The sequence below is a fragment of the Epinephelus lanceolatus genome, chromosome 4 (assembly GCF_041903045.1).
Source record: "Epinephelus lanceolatus isolate andai-2023 chromosome 4, ASM4190304v1, whole genome shotgun sequence".
NCBI classification, from domain to species: Eukaryota; Metazoa; Chordata; class Actinopteri; order Perciformes; family Serranidae; genus Epinephelus; species Epinephelus lanceolatus.
The window spans coordinates 6597325-6616726 of record NC_135737.1 but is presented as its reverse complement, the minus strand read 5'-3'; the positions used below and the strand labels follow the sequence as shown (position 1 = coordinate 6616726).

The 19402-nt window shown below is 40.8% G+C and overlaps 1 protein-coding gene across 1 annotated transcript in view; it reads left to right on the top strand.

Moving 5' to 3' along the window:
* Positions 1-15591, top strand: part of akap1b (A kinase (PRKA) anchor protein 1b) — a 37632-nt gene extending 22041 nt beyond the window's left edge. Inside the window, exons 4-11 of the mRNA XM_033631245.2 lie at positions 1111-1237; positions 1373-1500; positions 3048-3225; positions 3648-3798; positions 9461-9528; positions 12183-12256; positions 12343-12408; positions 15340-15591. Coding sequence (XP_033487136.2) covers positions 1111-1237; positions 1373-1500; positions 3048-3225; positions 3648-3798; positions 9461-9528; positions 12183-12256; positions 12343-12408; positions 15340-15402 — 855 coding nt within the window. The 3' untranslated portion in view covers positions 15403-15591. The remainder of the gene's footprint in view (positions 1-1110; positions 1238-1372; positions 1501-3047; positions 3226-3647; positions 3799-9460; positions 9529-12182; positions 12257-12342; positions 12409-15339) is intronic.
* Positions 15592-19402: the final 3811 nt, after the last annotated feature.

Sequence of the window (19402 nt, the reverse complement as noted above, 5' to 3'; positions counted from 1 at the left end):
AGATTGGAAGAAAACAATACATATTGCTAAGGGTGCTCTATTCCGGTCAATGGAGTTTGTTTCCTCTTGATAGTAGTCACACAGTTAATGATTTCCAGTGTAGGGTGGCCAACAAGTCCAAGGGCCAAGGGCAAACCTTGACAGAGTCTTTTAAGTTTTAAATAACATTTAATTCGCTGCTGAAAAAGTCGCTGACAAATGCACTGTTCCCTCCTATTTGAGTAACGCTTCACTGAATCACTGAGCCTGTTTTTAAAAATGAAACAATATATTTGTGTAAACAATATATTAAGACTTGTATCTTCAGTAGGAACCAGTGGCACAGACAGTGTAGGGAAGTTGGCCAGTGTTGGATGAACACCTTGGTTTTAGACTGAACATGGGATTTTTAAAAAGACTGAAAATATAGAGTAATGCTGTCTTTAACATTTTAATTAAACAGTGGGTTAGAATCTGTCTCTGAAAATATTTAGAATGCAAGGTCATCCATGCGTTTGCTTTATGAATTTGTGTATCTGGAAGAAGTAGATCTCCAGAGTTGTCAGCAAGTGTTTGAGTGTTGGCAGGTGTGGTTTCACTGAAATGCCTTCTGAACTCCGGAGTCTACAAGTGATTTTTAAAACTAAGCTTCATGTATTTCTCTTGCTAAAACAGAGATAAACCTGATAGACTGTCTTTAAACACAGTGAGTCTCATTCATAAAACGTGAGCTGAAAGAATGTATGTAAACTGTTTGCAGAAGGAAATGTATGTGTATTTTGGCATTCATCGTGTTGGTAGCTCCGATCTTTTCGTAGGTAGTAACAAAATCTACACCTGCTTCTGACTGCTTGTAGTGCTTGTGTAAATAAAATATTGCACATAAATCCTGCTTGTCATTATTAGAAATGAGTTTTATTTCATATTGTGCTCTGTTATGTTCACAATACACAGATGCCTTTGAAAGAAGTTAAACATGGCGAGATTAGAAATGTATTTAAAATGTAGTTAAATTAGTTGACAATTAGCAGATTTAAGATCAGATTAAGGTTCTGTTTTCTGCTGTTTTGTGCAAAACGAACTGTCCTTTTTGACATGCTCTTGTCTCCTCTGCCTGTCCTCCCATACCAGCATCTTGTCGGGCGGTTAATAGGGAAGCAGGGAAGATATGTGAGTTTCCTGAAGCAGAACTCTGGCGCAAAGATCTACATCTCCACCCTGCCTTATACACAGGAGTTCCAGATCTGTCACATAGAGGGTGAGTCAGGGGGACATCCCCTAATGGCTTTACAGAGCTGCTGAGCTCCATGTTTTTCATTTGTTTGGGGTTTTTTTTGTTTGTTTGTTTTTTTGTTTTGTTTTTTTAAATTGAATGACTTGTGTTTGTCTGCAGGTACGCAGCAGCAGGTTGACAAAGCCCTGTCCTTGATTGGGAAGAAGTTTAAAGACCTGGACTTGACCAACCTATATGCACCTCCGCCACCCCCACTCACATTACCATCACTTCCCATGACCTCCTGGGTAAGGATGAGCTCTCTGTCTGCTCTGTGCCAACATTACTGAACTCAGATTTTAAACTGCTACATTATACAGTATAGCCAGACTAACAAGGCTGAAAATGAACCATGAAAATGAAGGTGTACGTCAACCCAGACTGGACAAGAGATTTTAGTTGCAGGTTTGCAGCTGGTTGTCATGGTTGTCCTTTTTTGCAATTTGGTGTTTTTTGGAGGGTTTTTTTTTTTTTGCATCTTTCTGTACAGTGGTGATGTCCTCTGAAAGTTAGAGATTCAAATCATCAATCTGAGACCCCCTCAGTTGACTGAGATTGCTTCAAGTTGAGCAGTCTTTGGTTAACAAGTGGACGTCTTTATAAAATGCTACCAAACCCCATCCCTCGTCACAGTCGAAATATGGCAAAACACACATGAGCCTGCTGCAGGGTCCTGGTGAGAAGAAGCAATACAATCCAAAAAGTCCAGTTAAAAGTTTCATTAGACACAAAGACTGCACATGTGTTTATTCTCATTTAAGCAGGAGTGTACAATGCTTGAAAGTGAATACAGCAGCTGTCACTTTCCTCTACATCTGTGCTTGCAAGGTAAATGGTAAAATTCCTATCATATAAGCTACAACCAAATGGTGTTCCTCCTAGTGTCTTTTTTTTAATTACCTTAACCAAGGAGGTCATGTTTTGGACTGGGTTTGTTTGTCAGCACATTTACAGAAAAACTACTAGCCCCATTTCCTTGCAACTTGGTGGACTGTGTGTAGCATGGGCCAATAAAGAACTCATTGATTTTTGGAGCAGGTCTGAATTACTGGGCACATACACAAATAATATTTCCCTTTCATTAACATTACAAGATAGGCTATTTGACCTTGGCAGAATAAATGCCATATATCTTAAAATCCAGTAGATGGTAGTAAAGTTCAATACTGACAAAACACAGATGGTTGTAGAAATATGATGATGCCATATCATATTATATATCCACATTGACACAAATCAGGAGTTGCCTACACATGTAGCCCCCTTCATCTTATGGATGAATTCAGCAATATCACATAAGAGGGAGTGATGTTCTACTGAATATTAGCACAGCTGTGATTTGGTTTGTAGGCACAAGGCCACAGGCCAAGTGCTGAAGACAGTCACAGCATTGTGCTACCATCTGATGTCACATGATCGTACCTGGAGAGTTACAGTGAATCCAGGCTTCTTTCCTGCCCTTTGTTCTTTTCTGACAACCATTCATTATTTAACTCATATGCTATTGGTGGAATTACGGTCCTCCTTGTGGTGTGGTTTGTTACGACGACCCTTATGTTGGCTAATTAATGGTTAATATAATAAACAGCTCAGAACACCTGCAAAGCGGAGTGATACATGCATAGTTAAAAGTCCTGTTGCTGTTAGACTGTATATCAGCACTGATGGAATGCCTCCTGTCCAATCAGAATGCTTGGTCGGAACTAACTGTTGTATGAGTGTGGTTTTAGCCATAAGGAATGCAGTCTGGATCATAGAAGAGTAACGGTTCCGCTCATGTCATCTGTCCCCTCAGCTTCTGCTCCCCAGCGGAGTGACTGTTGAAGTGATAGTGGTGAACATCGTGTCAGCTGGTCATGTCTTTGTCCAGCAGCACACCCATCCCACCTACCACGCCCTGCGAAGCCTCGACCAGCAGATGTTCCTCTGCTACTCCCAGCCAGGCACTCCCACCCTGCCCTCGCCCGCTGAAGGTAACCTTGGTTACAAAGTGGGATTAAAGTCATTGCAAACTGATAAATGTCTGTGCAGTGTTAGTGGGAAAAGGCTCCTGACAATATCCTCTGATGGCAGCACTAACTGGAGACAGAGTGGAAGATGGCAGTAAGGCCAGTTTCCACAGCCATGTCATACATGTAACCATAACAGATGCCCAGAGCGCAGAAAAAGCCTAGAAACTGAAGTACAAATCGAGCAACACAGGATCGTTTGTCTTAAGTGTAAATATTATAACTATACCAAAACAATAGTACCAAAAAACTCAGAAAGAAACAAATTAGAAATCACACTTTGAATTTCATCATGGTTTCATCATTTTAAAGTGTTATACGTGAATTTTAGTAAGCAAAACTGCATGTAGCAGTTTTAATTATCTTTTTGTCTGTGTGTGGTGCAGTTGGTGTGATCTGTGCAGCTCCAGCAGTGGAAGGAGCCTGGTGGAGAGCTCAGGTCATCACCTTCTACAAGGAAACCAATGAAGTGGAGATCAGATATGTGGATTATGGAGGCTATGACAGAGTTAAGATCGACTCACTACGGCAAATAAGGTGAGTGTCAGAGGTCTCACTGTATTGAAACTGTATCATCTACAAGAACAGTGCAACTCAGGGCTCATTTACTCCCTTTATGTACGAAAATAGATATGTCTGTTTGAAACTGCCCTCATACTTCCATGCATCCTTAATGATGGCAGAGATACAGCCAGTAGATGGCAGAGGGCAGAGTCAAAAGTTTCACACAACATCATACAAGGCAACGGTCAAGTCAACTTTGTTTATACAACACTTTAAACACAAACAGAGTTGATCCAAATGCTCTTACAGCTCACAGAGAAAAACAAAAGGGAGGAGAGAAACACAAAAATTAGAGTGACAATAGCAATAGAATAATAACAGTAATGATAACTTATCACAATCAGTTCATCTCTGCTCATTCATGCTCTCCAGACAGCTCCGCCCCACTTACTCAATCAGTTTCTCCATCAACACTCAGAGAGACACAGAGCTGCTCCTCTGTTAAATCTGTCTGTTAATTACTCTTCAATGCGACATCGGTCTATATGTTGTCCAAGCTATACTAAATCAGTCTGTGAGATGAGTAAAATTACAGCAGTAGCACACGTACAATACTGTGGTCCTTTTCCTCTGAAACTTTTGGCCACACCGATTTTTGTGTTTCCGTTATCAGTATAGACGTGCGGTGCCATGCCGAGCTGCGCCCCTACTCCTTCTCTGGAGTAGGTCCAAAAGCCAGACCACCCACACTCAAGCGGGTAGCAGCGGTGTCTCGCCGACCGCAGCCAACACGCAACCACCGTGTTTCTTGTGAGACTCTCCTCTGTCTGCAGGAGACCAGAGAAAGGCGTTTTTAAAAGTTTCTGTGTGTTCAGCTCTCAGTAGTTTGTAGCTTTTAACTGAATTTTTGGGGTTTTGAGTTTAGTTTCTCTCCTGCGTCCTGTTTTAACTTTAGATATCTACTTTGTTTTACTGTTTCATGTTTGCTATTAGCTGTATTAGAAGTTGTGTGAAGTTGCCGCTTGAAAACTCAACTCATTTTGCTGCTTCACAATAAAAGTTTTTAAATAACAAAATAACTAAACTTTTATTTTTAAGACTCTATAGGAATTGAAATATGTTTATCAACTAATTAGCAGAACTTTGTTAGCAGTTTTATTTTCAGTTAAGACACGTCTGATAATACAGCAGGGCTGAAGAGTACTTCAGCCATGGATCAGCTTGCAACTGAACACATGTAGCCCACTTAGTAGAAAATACCGCGATATACATTGTGCATCGCCATTCAGCCTGAAAATACCGGGATATGAATTTTTGTCCGTATCTCTAGGCCCTAGTAAGGAGGCAAGAATGGAGGTAAGGGGCTCCCTCTTTTTGACATTGTTAAAACTCTTGCTGCATTTTGGACTAGTTGAAGACAGGATAAAGAAGACCTGAGTAATACCAAAATATAACGAGTTGCATTAATTGAGGTGGGAAGATATGAAGGCATATATGACTTTCTCCAAGTCAGAAGTACAGAGAATTGATCTGAGTTTGGAGACGGTGTGCAGCTTCATGAGACTTCATTTTCCAACTTGACTGATTTGTTTGACAAACTTCAATTCAGAATCAAATATGGCTCCAAGATTTTCAACATGTGATTTAACAGAGGGGGCCAATGGGCCAAGATGAGGAGGAATAATGCTAGTCAAGTTCCATTCCATTTTCATCCACTTATTCGGGCCGGGTCACGAGTAGGGGTGAGTTTGTGTACAAAAATCTCTTAACATTTAGAGTGGGTAATTTTTTTTCGTGTCCGCTGGGTGGTGCTATTGCATTATACCAGTAAAGCCCCAGTTATCCGAATACCAACTGAACGGGCCATTTAACCAACGGTTACAGGCCGCCACTCTGAAATATCGCCATTCCGACGGTCCGCCATCCCGAATTCTGGTCCCTGAGTCCTGACACTAAGCTATGGCGAGCCTGTAGAAGCCGTATTTCCCATACATGCCAGCAATTTTCACCGGGGACGCACACGGCAAGTAATTCAGGCTAACATTACCTGTTTTTCAGCGAACTCCTCTGGTAATTTCATTAAAGAGCATGGCATATAGGTCCACAGTAACATTATTATTATTATTATTATTATTATTATTATCATTATTGGGTCTTATAAGAGTGGGCTACAATGAGTACCGGGCCATCAAATCACAGCATCCGCGGTGAGAGGACACGGAATTGTGTGCGCTTTTACGCACGCGGGTCTAGGTGATCACGGATATTTGATGTGGGAAAGATGTAGCCAGATGTATTACCTGTTTTTTAGCGGCACCGAGATATGTGGCTCGTCCATCCGTCTATCCGTAGCACGAGTCATGTGTGCCACTTCACCACCGACCCATGCGTAAAAGCGCAAACAATTCCATGTCCTCTCACCGCGGATGCTGTGATTTGATGGCCCGGTACTCATTGTAGCTGGCAAACGACCCCCTTAACGAACGTGCCATTTTAATAGAACGGAGCACGTAGGTTACTGACTTGTTGCCAAACCCGGTCTCACACCATTTCTTGTCCTATTCACCGTCTATCACATTTAGTCAAGAATTAGTATCACCCCCCTCCCGCCTAAAAAAAAAAAAAAAGAAGAAGCTGTTCGTGTTCTAATTTTTTGTAACTGTTTATGACTCACCCCTAGTCACGGGGGGCAGCAGACCAAGAAAAATGCCACAAACATAGCTACCCCAGCAACGCTTTCCAGCTCCTCCTGGGGGACTTTAAGACATTTCCAGGCCAGATGAGATATGTAATCCTTCCTGCATGTTCTGGGTCTGCCCCGGGGCCTCCTTCCAGTGGGAAGTGCCCAGAAGGTATCTTGATCAGATGCCCGAACCACCTCAACTGACCCCTTTCGATGCGAAGGAGCAGCAGCTCTACTCAGAGTGCCTTCTGGATGTCTGAGCCCCTCACCCTATCTCTAAGGCTGAGCCCAGCCACCCCACAGAGGAAACTTATTTCAGTTGCTTGTATCTGTGATCTCATTGTTTCGGTCACTACCAAGAGCTCATGACCATAGTTGAGGGTTGAGATATAGATGGACCAGTTAATCGAAAGCTTCGCCTTCCAGCTCAGCTCCCTCTTCACCATGACCAACCAGCAGAGCCTGCATCACTGCAGAAGCCGCACCAAACCACCAATCCATTACACACTCCATTCTACCCTCACTCTTGAACAAGACCCCAAGAAACTTAAACTCCCTCGCTTGAGGCAGTAACCCTCTCCCAACCTGGAGAGGGCAATCCACTGGTTTCTGGCAGAGAACCATGGCCTCAGATTTGAGAGCTGCTGACTCTCCTCTTGACCGCTTCACACTCGGCTGCAAACTGCCTCAGTGCATGCTGGAGGTCACAGTGTGATGAAGCAAACAGAACCACATCATCTGCGAAAAGCAGAGATACAAATCTGAGGTTGCCAACCCGGACCCCTTCCTCCCTCCGGCTGCTCCTTGAGATCCTGTTTATGAAAGTAACAAACGGGATCGGTGAAAAGGGTCAACCCTGGCGGAGGCCAACACCCACCGAGAATGTGTTTAACTTTACTTCAAGTATGTGGACACAGTTCTCACTTTGGTCATACAGGGACTGGATGGCTCGTAGCAGGGAGCCCGGTGCCCCGCACTCCCGCAGTACCCCACACTCCCGCAGTACCCGCCCACAAGACCCCCTGAGGGACGTGGCCATAAACCCTCCCCAAGTCCACAAAGCACAAATTCCCACGACCCCTCCAGCACTCAAGTGCTGTGGTCCAAATAAAATAACTTCAGTTTTCTCTCATTGAGCTGAAGAACAGTGGAGGAGGTCATAATAATGTACCTTTTAAGATGGCAGTGGTCTGTGAGGGCATTTAATACATTGCAACATATGTATGGAAAATTCTTTTCACTATATTAGGCTCATTTGGGATGAACGGCCTCTCGTCTGGAAACTGGAAGAGATCAGGCGGCTGCAGCAGGAGGTGGTGACAAAAAGTCGCAGTGAAGTTGGACAGTTTCCCAACAGTTCCCAGCAGCCTTCATTGTGTACAGGAAGTCGCAGAAACACCCACATCCTGTTAGATCTGATGCCGATTTATTAAAAATGTTACCAGATTCGTATATCATTTTGTTCGGAGTCTCCAGTTGTTTTAATTATGACGGAGTAGTTTATTAAAAACTCTCCATTTTACATAAAATGTCATGTAAATCAGCATCATCAGTTTGCTGCTGCAGAGCAGACCTGTCCCCTCAACTACATAAATACATTGATAACATCAACAAACACGGAGGAAAGAAATACAAGACAACAGCTTTCATTACAGATCAGTCAGATATAGTCAGGGCTTCACATCTGCACACATATTTTAAGAATCCTCACATCCCACTGACCACAAGTCTTTGTGTTGCCAAATACTTCAATAATTAAAACAGTCCAATGTTAATATACATTTGACTATGTATAGTTTATGTTGAATGTATTTAGTCTCTGACTACTAAACTTCACTGTCAGTCACACAACATGTACTCTGTTAAAACCTTCAAATCAGACAAATAACATCTGAATCTCTGAAATTCAACAAAAATAAAAAGTTTATTTAAAAAAAACATCTTGTTGAGTCAACACTTAAATCAATCAGCTGTTAGATCAGGTAAGAGCCAGCCGTTTCCCATCATGCCCTTGGTCTTACAGTTGGTGGAGAGCAGCTGCAGCTCTTGGCTCTAAAAACTGCAGCTGCCTCAATCTTGTGAGAATATCCCTGCCCGCTTTTGCAAGATGTCGGAGCAAGCTGGGATGAAGTCAGAAACAAATCTAACCGGCATGCATTGTGTCGGTGATCGAATCTGCGCAGGCTTGCCTCATCTTGAACGAGCCTGTTATTGTTTTGTTCTGTTTGGCCTTTTTTAAAATCTCTTTTGAACTAAGTTAGACTGCCTCTGTGATCTCTAGTGGTGTACTGCTCCATTGTGTCTGTATCCATAAGCTTTAAAGAAGCATGCACAATTATGGCCATAATGAACACAGAGTATGGACAGAAGGCTTCATCCGTCTCCATATCTAATATTGAGCATTAATGAGACATAACAATACATCAGCACTTACTAACAAGCATAATGGAAGTGCTTCTCTAAATAGAGTTTCCTTCCAATACCTTTCTGGGTAAACAGCTCTTCTGTATGTATAATCATAGAAGTGCATTTCTCATTTTAATTTTCCATGAATGAAAATATTGTAATATAAGTGTTAAGGCACTTATATTACAATAATTTTTAACAGTACAAACAGAATTCTCAACAGATGCAAAAACTTAATAAAAAGAGAATATCACTTTAAAGAGATAAGATTGACACCCTGGGTTTTTTGGTTTCTACTAAGTCTATACCGCAACCTCCTGGTTTCCTCATGATTTTTTGTATTCAACTCATTATTGCACTGGGAGTCCTACAGAAACTGGAAGCTACACCCTTTGAAATCTGAAAAACAGCAACTTTTTCCAGGTGCTTTTTAACTCCCGTGCCTCTATCCTCTCCTAGTACAGCTCCAGTACACATGGATGCTAATTTTTATCACAGACTTACAAATATCTAACCATGTTGTTCTTACTCTACACTGATTTCCATATTGCATGAGTCATAGTTCTATAAATGGTCTTTAACAAATTGCTTCATTGTATTTTTCAGGTCTGATTTTGTAACGCTACCATTTCAAGGTGCTGAAGTACTGCTCGACAACATTGCCCCACTTCCAGGTCAGCATTGTTTTTGTTTACACATGATTTAAACACTTGCAGCTGCAACACCAGTTTGACAACAACAGTGCTTGTATTTCAGTCCGTTGAACACTTTGGGTTTTAACGTGAATTCAGCTAATTGGGTGTGAACGCAAAAGCTATGTTGTTCTATATCTTTAATATTATTCCACCACATTTTTTGTCATCTAACTCCTTTCCACATTTTTCAACATAGAAACTTAAGTCAAACATCAAAATATTGAGCTCAATTAGGCATGTGTGCTTCTGTTCAGATTTTTCATACATACTTTCCAAAATATTCATTTTTTTTCAAGCATTTTTTTCCCCATTCAAATGATTGCAACCAATCTTCAAACTTCACATAAATTCCTGCTTTTTCATGCATTGACAAAGCCTTTTCATTCATACATTCACGTAGAAATTCCATTCAAACTTTAAAATGTTCTCCATCTTTCGTACATTCTTACTTTTATTCAAGTTTAAAATATCATTCAAACTTTTTGAAATATTCAGACTTGTATGTGGCATGGTAAAAATGCCTTTCTCAGATTTTCTGAGTTTCTATGGGACGGAACGTTCACAGCACAGGGAATCAACTGTCAGTGCAGAGAGCTTCTTAAGCATTTCTCTTTAACTCGCTGTCACACCTACAGTTTTTACTCTGTATACATCATTTTTGGTAAAAAAAATTGAGTAAAAATTGTGCTCTTTGAATTAATGTTACTTTGCAATAGTGCTGCATGATTTTATAAAATGTGCGATTGCGATTATGGTGGACAATATCGCGATTGCAATTACAATATAATACATAAATGGTATCATTAGTCTTCTTGCTTGATTCAGTGTTTCCCCTACATTATATCAGGGGGGCACTGACCTGACATAGTTATTGTAATGGACAGACAGTGTGTCAATGACCATCAACAGACTGAGCACAGTCAAACACGCTGCTCACACAGCAGCGCAGCACAGAACTGTACACACAGCGGAGCGAGCATATGTTGCGTTCAGGCGTTGTCACGTAAATGACAAATTCCAGCGCCATAGCACAACACAGCAGCATGTCAAGTGGGCCAAACCCGTGCAAAATTGCTCAATTTGTCATTTGTTATTATATAGTTTGTTATGGAGTCCATGATTTCCCTGTGACACTTACAAATGTTTGCATAACTGTGGATGTTGTTTTATGAGGCTCTGGCGGCTTTCAGTTGTCTCTTTGTCTTAACCGTTACACGGGTCAGCATTCTCTCGCATGCACTCTTCCTACTTTTCTCTGTGCTGTCTCAAGTGCTGATATAGATTGGTCGTGTTGCCGCGGGACGTGGCAACTTTAACTTTTACACTTACACAGCACGTCTTTCTGTTCAACGTCGCCATACCTGAATCCAAAGTATCGCCATATAGCAGACGTTTTTTTCGCCACCAACTCAGCCTGTTCATGGTCGAGCTCAACTCATGCTCTTCTTCAGCATCTGTGTTGGTCACTGCTGCACGCCGGCTGTACGCACCAGGATAGCTTGTGGGCATGATGTCAACAAACTCCACACACTACAGGAGAGGCAGCCACGTTCACAGGCACACACGTTAACATTTATTTACATTAAATCGCAAATCGCAGCCTTTTATGCGGTTATGCAGTCGCACAGCCTGACATCGCGATTGTGATTAGATTAATCGTGCAGCACTACTTTGGAAGCAATCAGACTTACACATTTGGCACAGTGAGCCTGAAAGTGAGAAACTCCACTAACTCATGCATTGAACTCCATGTTAAATGAGACCTGAAATCTCTGGAGGACAGTAGATTGTGCCAGTTTTCTTCCCTGTGATCATGCTCGCATTTTTGACACTACAGACATTACATACAAAATTTCACACTGCTATATTATATACTATATTATATACTGCTTAAATGCCAGCAGTTTGAGAAGAGTACTTCATCTAAATCTCCATAAGATTAACTGTCTGACCCAGCAGTCACTGGGCAGACACACACACACACACACACACACACACACACACAGAGGGCTGAATACATTTTACAGACAGAACCAGACAACCTGCTGCCTTGATCACATTGTTGACACAACACACACAAATTTTACACACTGTGTTTATCAGGGTGTCCTCTCTCTCACAATAGCAAGATAGCAAGACAAGTTATGTTTTTTTATTGGAAATCGTAAACATAGATTGTGAGCCTCAGCTTAATCTCTGTGAAGTTAATCTTATATTCCATGGGTATTATTCAACTTATGAATGACATTCATACTAATAGCATAAGCTTTTCAAGAACCCTGAAATATTCCACAGTATTGCTATTATTCAACTGTTTCATGACATTCATACACATTAAAGCCAGCACTGCAGTGTAGCATTAGATCTTCAAATATTCCATAGATGCATGGTATTATTCAACGTTTCAGGCCAGCACTGCAGTGTAGCGTCGGCTATTCAGCATGGAGCATTCACAAGAAATTGCATTATCAAGTATGGTGTTAGTTTTTTTAATGGCAGTTTCATATGAAATGCCTTAGTTTAGTTTTTGCTTCAAATTTGGGCTTAAAAGCTGTGTGAAAGCTACAGATATTGCGTGACTGTTGTTCCTCCTCTTATGTTGTTGTGACGTGATGTTTAAAATGTCTTATCAGGAGAGGATCGCTTTTCACCAGAAGCCACATCAGCGTTGGAGGAGATGACCAGGGGAGTGGCACTGCTCGCACAGGTCAGATCACCTCTCTTACTAAGCTAGACTCCAGAGTGGCACTCAACTGTAATTAACTGTCCATTTGCCTGTCCCTCTGTGTAAAGGTCTCAAACTACGATAACAACACAGGCCTGCCGCTAGTCCACCTGTGGAATATGGTTGGAGAGGAGGTACGTGTGTGTACACACACACACACACACACACACATTTTCATTGACAGAATATTTCGCACTGGTTATTTACATTATTGTGTTGTATTTATTATGAGTACAGTCCATCTGATGCTCATTTTCGTTTTCATTACTGCTACAAATGCAGCTGTAGCCAGTGTCTCACTATCACTATCCTGATTCATACTTTAAAAAGCTACAAATTATATTCAGTCACAAAATAAGCCTGGAAAGCTGGAAATCAGAACAAAAGTACAGAGAGTTGTTGCATAGAGATGACCGTCTCATCTAGTTGCATTGCTGTGAACCGGCAACTTTTTTAGAATGCTGCTGAACAGCACATTGCAAGTAGTTGCCCGTTTCAACTTGTCTCATCGTGAATCTTTAGTCTGAACTGCGCTTTAGATAGAACCGGTTTGCAAATGACCTTCATAGTACAATGCTCTGTAATGTATGTGATGTACACTTGTTAGTTTTGTAGGGTTGAGGTTGTCAGTAGCCACGTCGAATAGCTTTAAAATGACCACTCTCTGACACATTTCAACTTTCTGGCAAACATTTAATACAATCGTGTTTAGCTGATATTACAGCTTTGCCTGAGAAGCTGGAATGGCTTGACTAGGCTATTTAATTGGACTACTGTCCTTGTCCCAGTGTACAAAGAGGTAAGGGAAATCAATTTATTGACCAAAGTTTGTTTGACTCCGCTACAGTAGGTGTCGATATGCACCCTTTCAGCTTTTTAGTATTGGACCTTTTTCCGATTGAGCTGTCGTGTCACAGACCAAACAATTGACAAACAAGTTAGCTACGGTCAACTAGCGGGAAACTGGTACCATGGTGGACAACTTTACAGCACTGTCCATTTCATCCATGAAGTACGCTTTGCTGTTTTATATAGATGAGACGCACATTATCCCATTTAATGCTATTTGACTTCCAGGTCAACGCCTGTGGCGGAAACTTGGCGCGTGCTGCACAGGCCAGTTTGATTGACTGTGTACATATAGGAGTTATTTGATTCCCAATCGTATTACTTGGGTGTCTTAGTCTAACTTTAAAAGTTTGATTTAGTACAATGTCAGTCCGACTAACATGTTTACATGTATTTTAAAAGTCCAGTTTTAGTTGAACTAACACAGTAAATTGAATTTCTCTAATGTCATGTAAATGTACTGAATGACACTCAACACTTCCTGCGTAGATGTTTGACATCTCACAGATGTCTCTCAGATAGGTGTTTGACATTTCACATTGAAAGCCTTCAAATGCATCAGTGGACATAATGTCTTCCTTTCCTGGTTTGTGTTTAATGTGAAAACAAACAAGTGGGATGTTAGTAGAGGCAACTGAAATAAATCAATAAGAACAGTGTTTCTATTTTTTTTTTTCTAAGTTTAAGAGATAGATTGGTGAGTATCAAATGACTGTGCTGTTGTCCTGATGGAATTAGTCATACGAGTTGTTGTAGTGCAGGTAATATCTCATCTCCTCCCTCACTATTGATTTTTAGGGGTTTTTTTGGCTGGACTTACAGCCAAACTAGTGTGTCTGACCAGTGTATACACACTGGTCAGACACACTAGTGATAATAAATACATAAAATAAATAAATACATAAAAAATCAGAGTCTATCAAGAAAACAATCAGCGGTGAAATTCATTTCAAGACACTTCAGGTAAACGAATAATCCTTCAAAAAAGTTTGATTTGAGAGCACATACCTCCTCCAAAGTGTTTGTTTATGCACTCCGCCACTGTAAATCACTGTAGGCCTCGATGTTGCTCTGATGGTCCTGCAGTGCACTCACTCACCTCAGCTTATTTGGATGGAGCAACTGGGTGATTTATTCATGCTTAGTAATGATTATGCCTACTGATTAAACGCACACGTCATTTTCAATTTTTTATTAACAGAAATTAGGCTGATGTTTGTATCAAAATAGGCTATATATCATGAATTACTAGAAAACAAATACATTCAATGTCAAATCAAGATGTTCAGCAGCAGTGAACACCCCCATATAGTCAGAATGGTATGGTCTTGTTTCATAACCACATTTTGTGACGATTTTGATGGTGAGACTGGCAGCCGAATCAGACTTCTCCGAATCGAATCAAAGAATCATTGACTATTCGGGGTCACCCCTACCATGTAGTGTATTCAAATGCAACTGACACAGGGCGACTTGAGGCGAAGTAGATGACGCAACAGTTGGCTTTGTTGCCGCTAGTTCTTTGATGTCGGTTTGGTGTGTCTGCACCTTTTATGAAACATTTTTCTGTACCAGTCACTCATTCCAGTCTGTTGTGTGTCCCAGTCCCGCTAAAGGAGAAGTCTTCGTCTTTCGTTCTGAAATCTCTTGAGAAATGACTTATTGCAGGCTGAAAATGGTGAAAAAGTTAGTGGGAGCTGGAGAGAGCAGTGAAGGATAGAGCTTGCTTTGTTGAAGAAGAAAGTGTAGCTCAGTGTTATCTAAAATATTATCACATTGTCGAAATCAGCTAAATATTCAGCAATGACATTGAAGAAGTCTGCAGGATTATAATGGGACTTCTCCTTTAGCAAGGCTGGGACACAAAACAGAATGTGACAAGTGAAAGGTACAGAAAAAAAGTTTGATTTCTCTGCAGTGTTCTTTCCATAATGTCTGACACAGAATAACAATCTGAGCCTGTCAGTGACAAAAACAAACACTTTGAATGGTAAATTAACAGTGTGTACCTGCCCTGACTGGCTACATTGTAGCTTTTTTCATGGCTACCAACTGCAGCCCTCTCTCTCAATACTGGACCAATTAGAAAAATGATTTTCCCACCATGAATCACTTTGGCACAAAAACACGAGAAAATGGTTGAAAAATACCAGAGTTCCCCTTTTATTGATTTATCCATCATGTAAATGACCTGAATGTTTCTCTTCTTGTTTCAGGTGATTTCTGTTAACCGTACGCTGGCAGAGAGGGGCCTCGGTGTTTGGGTGGATGGATTTTGAACTCCTAACATGCTCTGATCGCAACCCCCCCCCCCCCCTTTTTCTCTTGCGATCAGCAGTTTGGGACCCAGGTCATGCTGGGCTCCCGGCCCCACCAGACACACCACTGGATCTAAGAAGATTGTTTTTCCTTTCATTTATTTTTTTTTTGTCCTCTGTCCCCCCATTCCTTTGAAAAGAAATTAAAAATTGTTTGCAGGCATAATCTACAAGAACAGCACTGCTTCGAAGTAAGACAACCTCCCCCCTCTTGGTCTTGTACACAAAAATAACTTGCAGAAGGAAAGAAAGAGGTACTTGTAAAAAAAATAATAATTTTTTAAAATCTATATTGTAATTAAATAAAGGTCGAACCAATATTTTTTCCTTCCCCATCCTACCTTAATTTTTGCTCTGGGCCTTTGCTCACTGACTGGATCATCATGCTGTGTGGAAGGACAAACACCTCCATCAGACTGGAGACATTTCAATAGTCAGAGTTTCATTGACACCTCAGCGATAGTCGTCTGTAGGTCACTACTTTCAGAGTTAATTCAGCAGATTTTTGCATGGATAGAATGTAGGTGGCAGAGGGTTACGGAGACTGACGGGTGCTAACGTGGCAGAGAGCAGAGGCTGGTCCCTGGTGGAGTACCGAGCACCCAGCTGGTCTGCCTGGCACTGCGGTCTCAAGAGACACGGACTTCTTTGGGGTCTCCGTCCAGAGCTGCTGCTGCACCTCCAACAAGAACAGAGGAGCGAGCAGTTTGCTTTTGCTCTACCTTTCTCCACCAACTTGCACTGAGTACAGAGGAATTTCAACCTACCAGACAGAATGCAGTTGAACAACTTTTGAAATTGGAACTCTAAGTTGGGCAAGATTCCTTTCATATTTCCAAGATGCATTTTTCTGTCAGTGAGGCAACATAAGACTGACAGTGCAGATCATCACATAGGGACCGTTTGTAATCCTCAAATTACATCCGATCTGTTTTTAAAGACTGACATACCTGTAAAGATCCACTCCAATTTTGTGATAGCATCCCAAAATGCCTATATTTAGTGCCCCCAAAGTCCCAAAAGCTGATTATTTTTTTCTTTTTGTTTTTTCAATAATTTGAGCACAATATATTTCTTTTGCTCTCAAGATAAGAACATTTTTTTAAAAAGCAGGTATATGGAAACTGGTTAAACATGTAAATCTGAAGGGAAATGAAGCTGCTAGTGATTTACCATTACCAATATTTAATGTTGGTCAAATAACTGAATGTCTCATGGGTGTCCTCTGTTTAAGTAATTCCAAAGAAATGAGGATTTTCACTGTAATTTGTGAGTTTCACTATGAAGGCAGAGTGCCGCTGTTGTCCCACAATGAGGGAACCACCAAACTCTCACTGACATGGGAAAGAAACACTACACAATATTTAATTTGTAGAGCTGCTCTTCAGTGTCAACCTGATATTAACTGTTGATTTGAATCCAGTGTGTCATTAGTACGTATGGTAAAGCAGCCCAGAAGCGCAGATGTTCTGTGCTCTTCACTGTGCTGAAAGCCTCAGTGGTCTCTGTTAACCAGTCAGCAGGGCCTTGTTCTTTAAATGTGGATAAGGTGATTCCACACACCGCGGGATCTGCCACTTCGTCAAAGCTATCTTAAAGTTGATGTGGATGAGTTGTCATAGCAACAGGTTCTCAAACCTGAGAAATGTTGATATAACTCGGGGTTTCAGGGACCTGTATCAGCAAGCAAGTTCAACTTAAGCCTGGATTCACTGAGCCTGACAGTGGTGATCCTGAAAGCTGATATCACGAAGCTGGTGATCAGTTAACTCTTTTGATTTCTTTATTACAAACATCATCATCAGAGCCATGAGTATGGAATACTTGATGACATGAGATGAAACGATATCAGTGGGGAGATTTGGTTATTGAGGCAGCAAAAGAAATGTGTAATTATGACGACAACTTGAATTCAAATATAAAGATGAACAAAATTCACAAGTGTGATTTACGTGAAACGTTAAAAATAATAAGACTGTTCTGCTGCCTGGGCAGAGAGGGAAAAAGAAGTCTACACCCGATGAGCTTTCAAAAACTCTGTTTTAAACCTAGAATGGATGCAACAAAGTGATTCTACTCATCAGTTGTCACTTCACTGTAACCTTGTTATGTCTCCGCAGCAGCGACAGCCATGGCTGAAGGCATTATGTTTTCAGGTTGTCTATATGTCCTATTTTAGTGAACGTGATATCTCAAGAACACCATTAGGAATTATTATTATTTATTTATTTTTTTGTAATTTTGGCAAAAATGTCCACTTGGACTTGATGAACTGAATAGATTTTGGTGGTCAAAGGTCATTGTGACCTTGCATCTGTCATTCTCGTGAATGCAGTTATCTAAAGAACACCTTGGGGGAATTTCCTCAAATTTGATACAAGCGTTCACGTGGACTCAATGAATTGATGAAATGAAGTAAGTGGTCAAAGGTCAAGATCAGTGTGTCCTCAAAAAACATGTTTATGGCCTAAACTCAAGAATACATTCACTTATTATGATTTGGTCAGATACTAAATTGGTGACACAAAATCTTGAAACTGGCGTGATTGTATAGCTTTTCTGTCGGGGGGAGAGAAGATGTGTGTGAAGATCCATTTTTCACAGACATGGATGTAAACTAAGAGAAACTCGATGGGTTCGTGGAGGCATACAAACATAAGGCAGTTATTCTAGTTTTGATGTCAGGATGATGACTTATACTTTCCAAAGATCTTCAGTCAGCAAAGGAGGTTGACAGCAGTGCAGCATATGTTACCATGGTAATATCCCTAGGTTAAAAGTGAGCCAGCTTTGTGATCCTGGAAAACCTGAAGCAAGCCACTAATCTCACTGTGTGGTACAGGCCCCTGATGGGAACTTTTTTCTTACTGAGAATCATCAACATGTTAGTGTAATTACGCATTCTCACAAAGGCTGGATGTCTTTGTTCCAAAAAAAAAAAAAAAGCACAGTGTCACTCAAGATAATGTAATCCAGCCTTTAATAAGATCAGTTCTTTAAGTGTGTTTGACATACGGAGTCTGCTGGATGAGACAAGATCATTTTAGCAGGCTAACATCACGGTAGCCTGAGGGGGATTTCATAGAGAAGGATCATAAGAGAAGGGTTTGTTGTAAAAGGCCTAGCTTCAGTAATCTTAACAAACCAGGACTGAATGTTCCTAAACCCAAATCATGACTAACGTGGTCAGATTAATTGAAACATGGTTTAAGAACACAAACGTGAAGCACAGATCACCTCCATCCGCAGTGAAGAAAACAGACGTGAAGAGAGAACTGGTATAGGAACTAGGAGTTTCTGTGATAACTTAGAAATTATTAAACCTATTTTGTTAAACTAAAAAATTTGGCTGATTTACTCTAGTAATCCTGCTAATATTTTCTGAAACCACCCTCTGGATTAGTAAAACTACATTTGGAGAATAAGGTCCCGCTGACTATGTGTTTCTCTTCAGTTAACTCGTCATCTGAATGTGTCTTGTCACTGTGGTATAGATTTATTTTTTCAGACACTGAATCACAATGTTTATCCAGTGATATGGAATCGGACCTTCCTGTGTTTGCACTTCAGTGTTTGATTCAGCCTGAGGGGGCTGAATGAACCCTGTAAGGCATTCATTTCCACTATGACTGTAATCTAAATAACATGTGTTTCATATTTTTAAATTCAGTGTCTTTTCAATGGAAATGAAATCACTGTTATTCTAGCAATAAGGCAGCTTTATTTTTAAACTGACAGAATGGGGAAATGGTCGGGCTTTAAAGGGATAGTTCGTTTTTGAAGTGGGATTGTATGAGGTACTTATCCATAGACAGTGTATTACATGCAGTAGATGTCAATTGGCAAGTTTTTCCAGTTTGGATGAACAGGCTGGAGTCTTACATGGAGGCTAAGCAATGTACTGCTGTGGAGGGGTCGGCAACAAAAAATATTTTAACAATCTAAAAAAAAGTCCCACCTT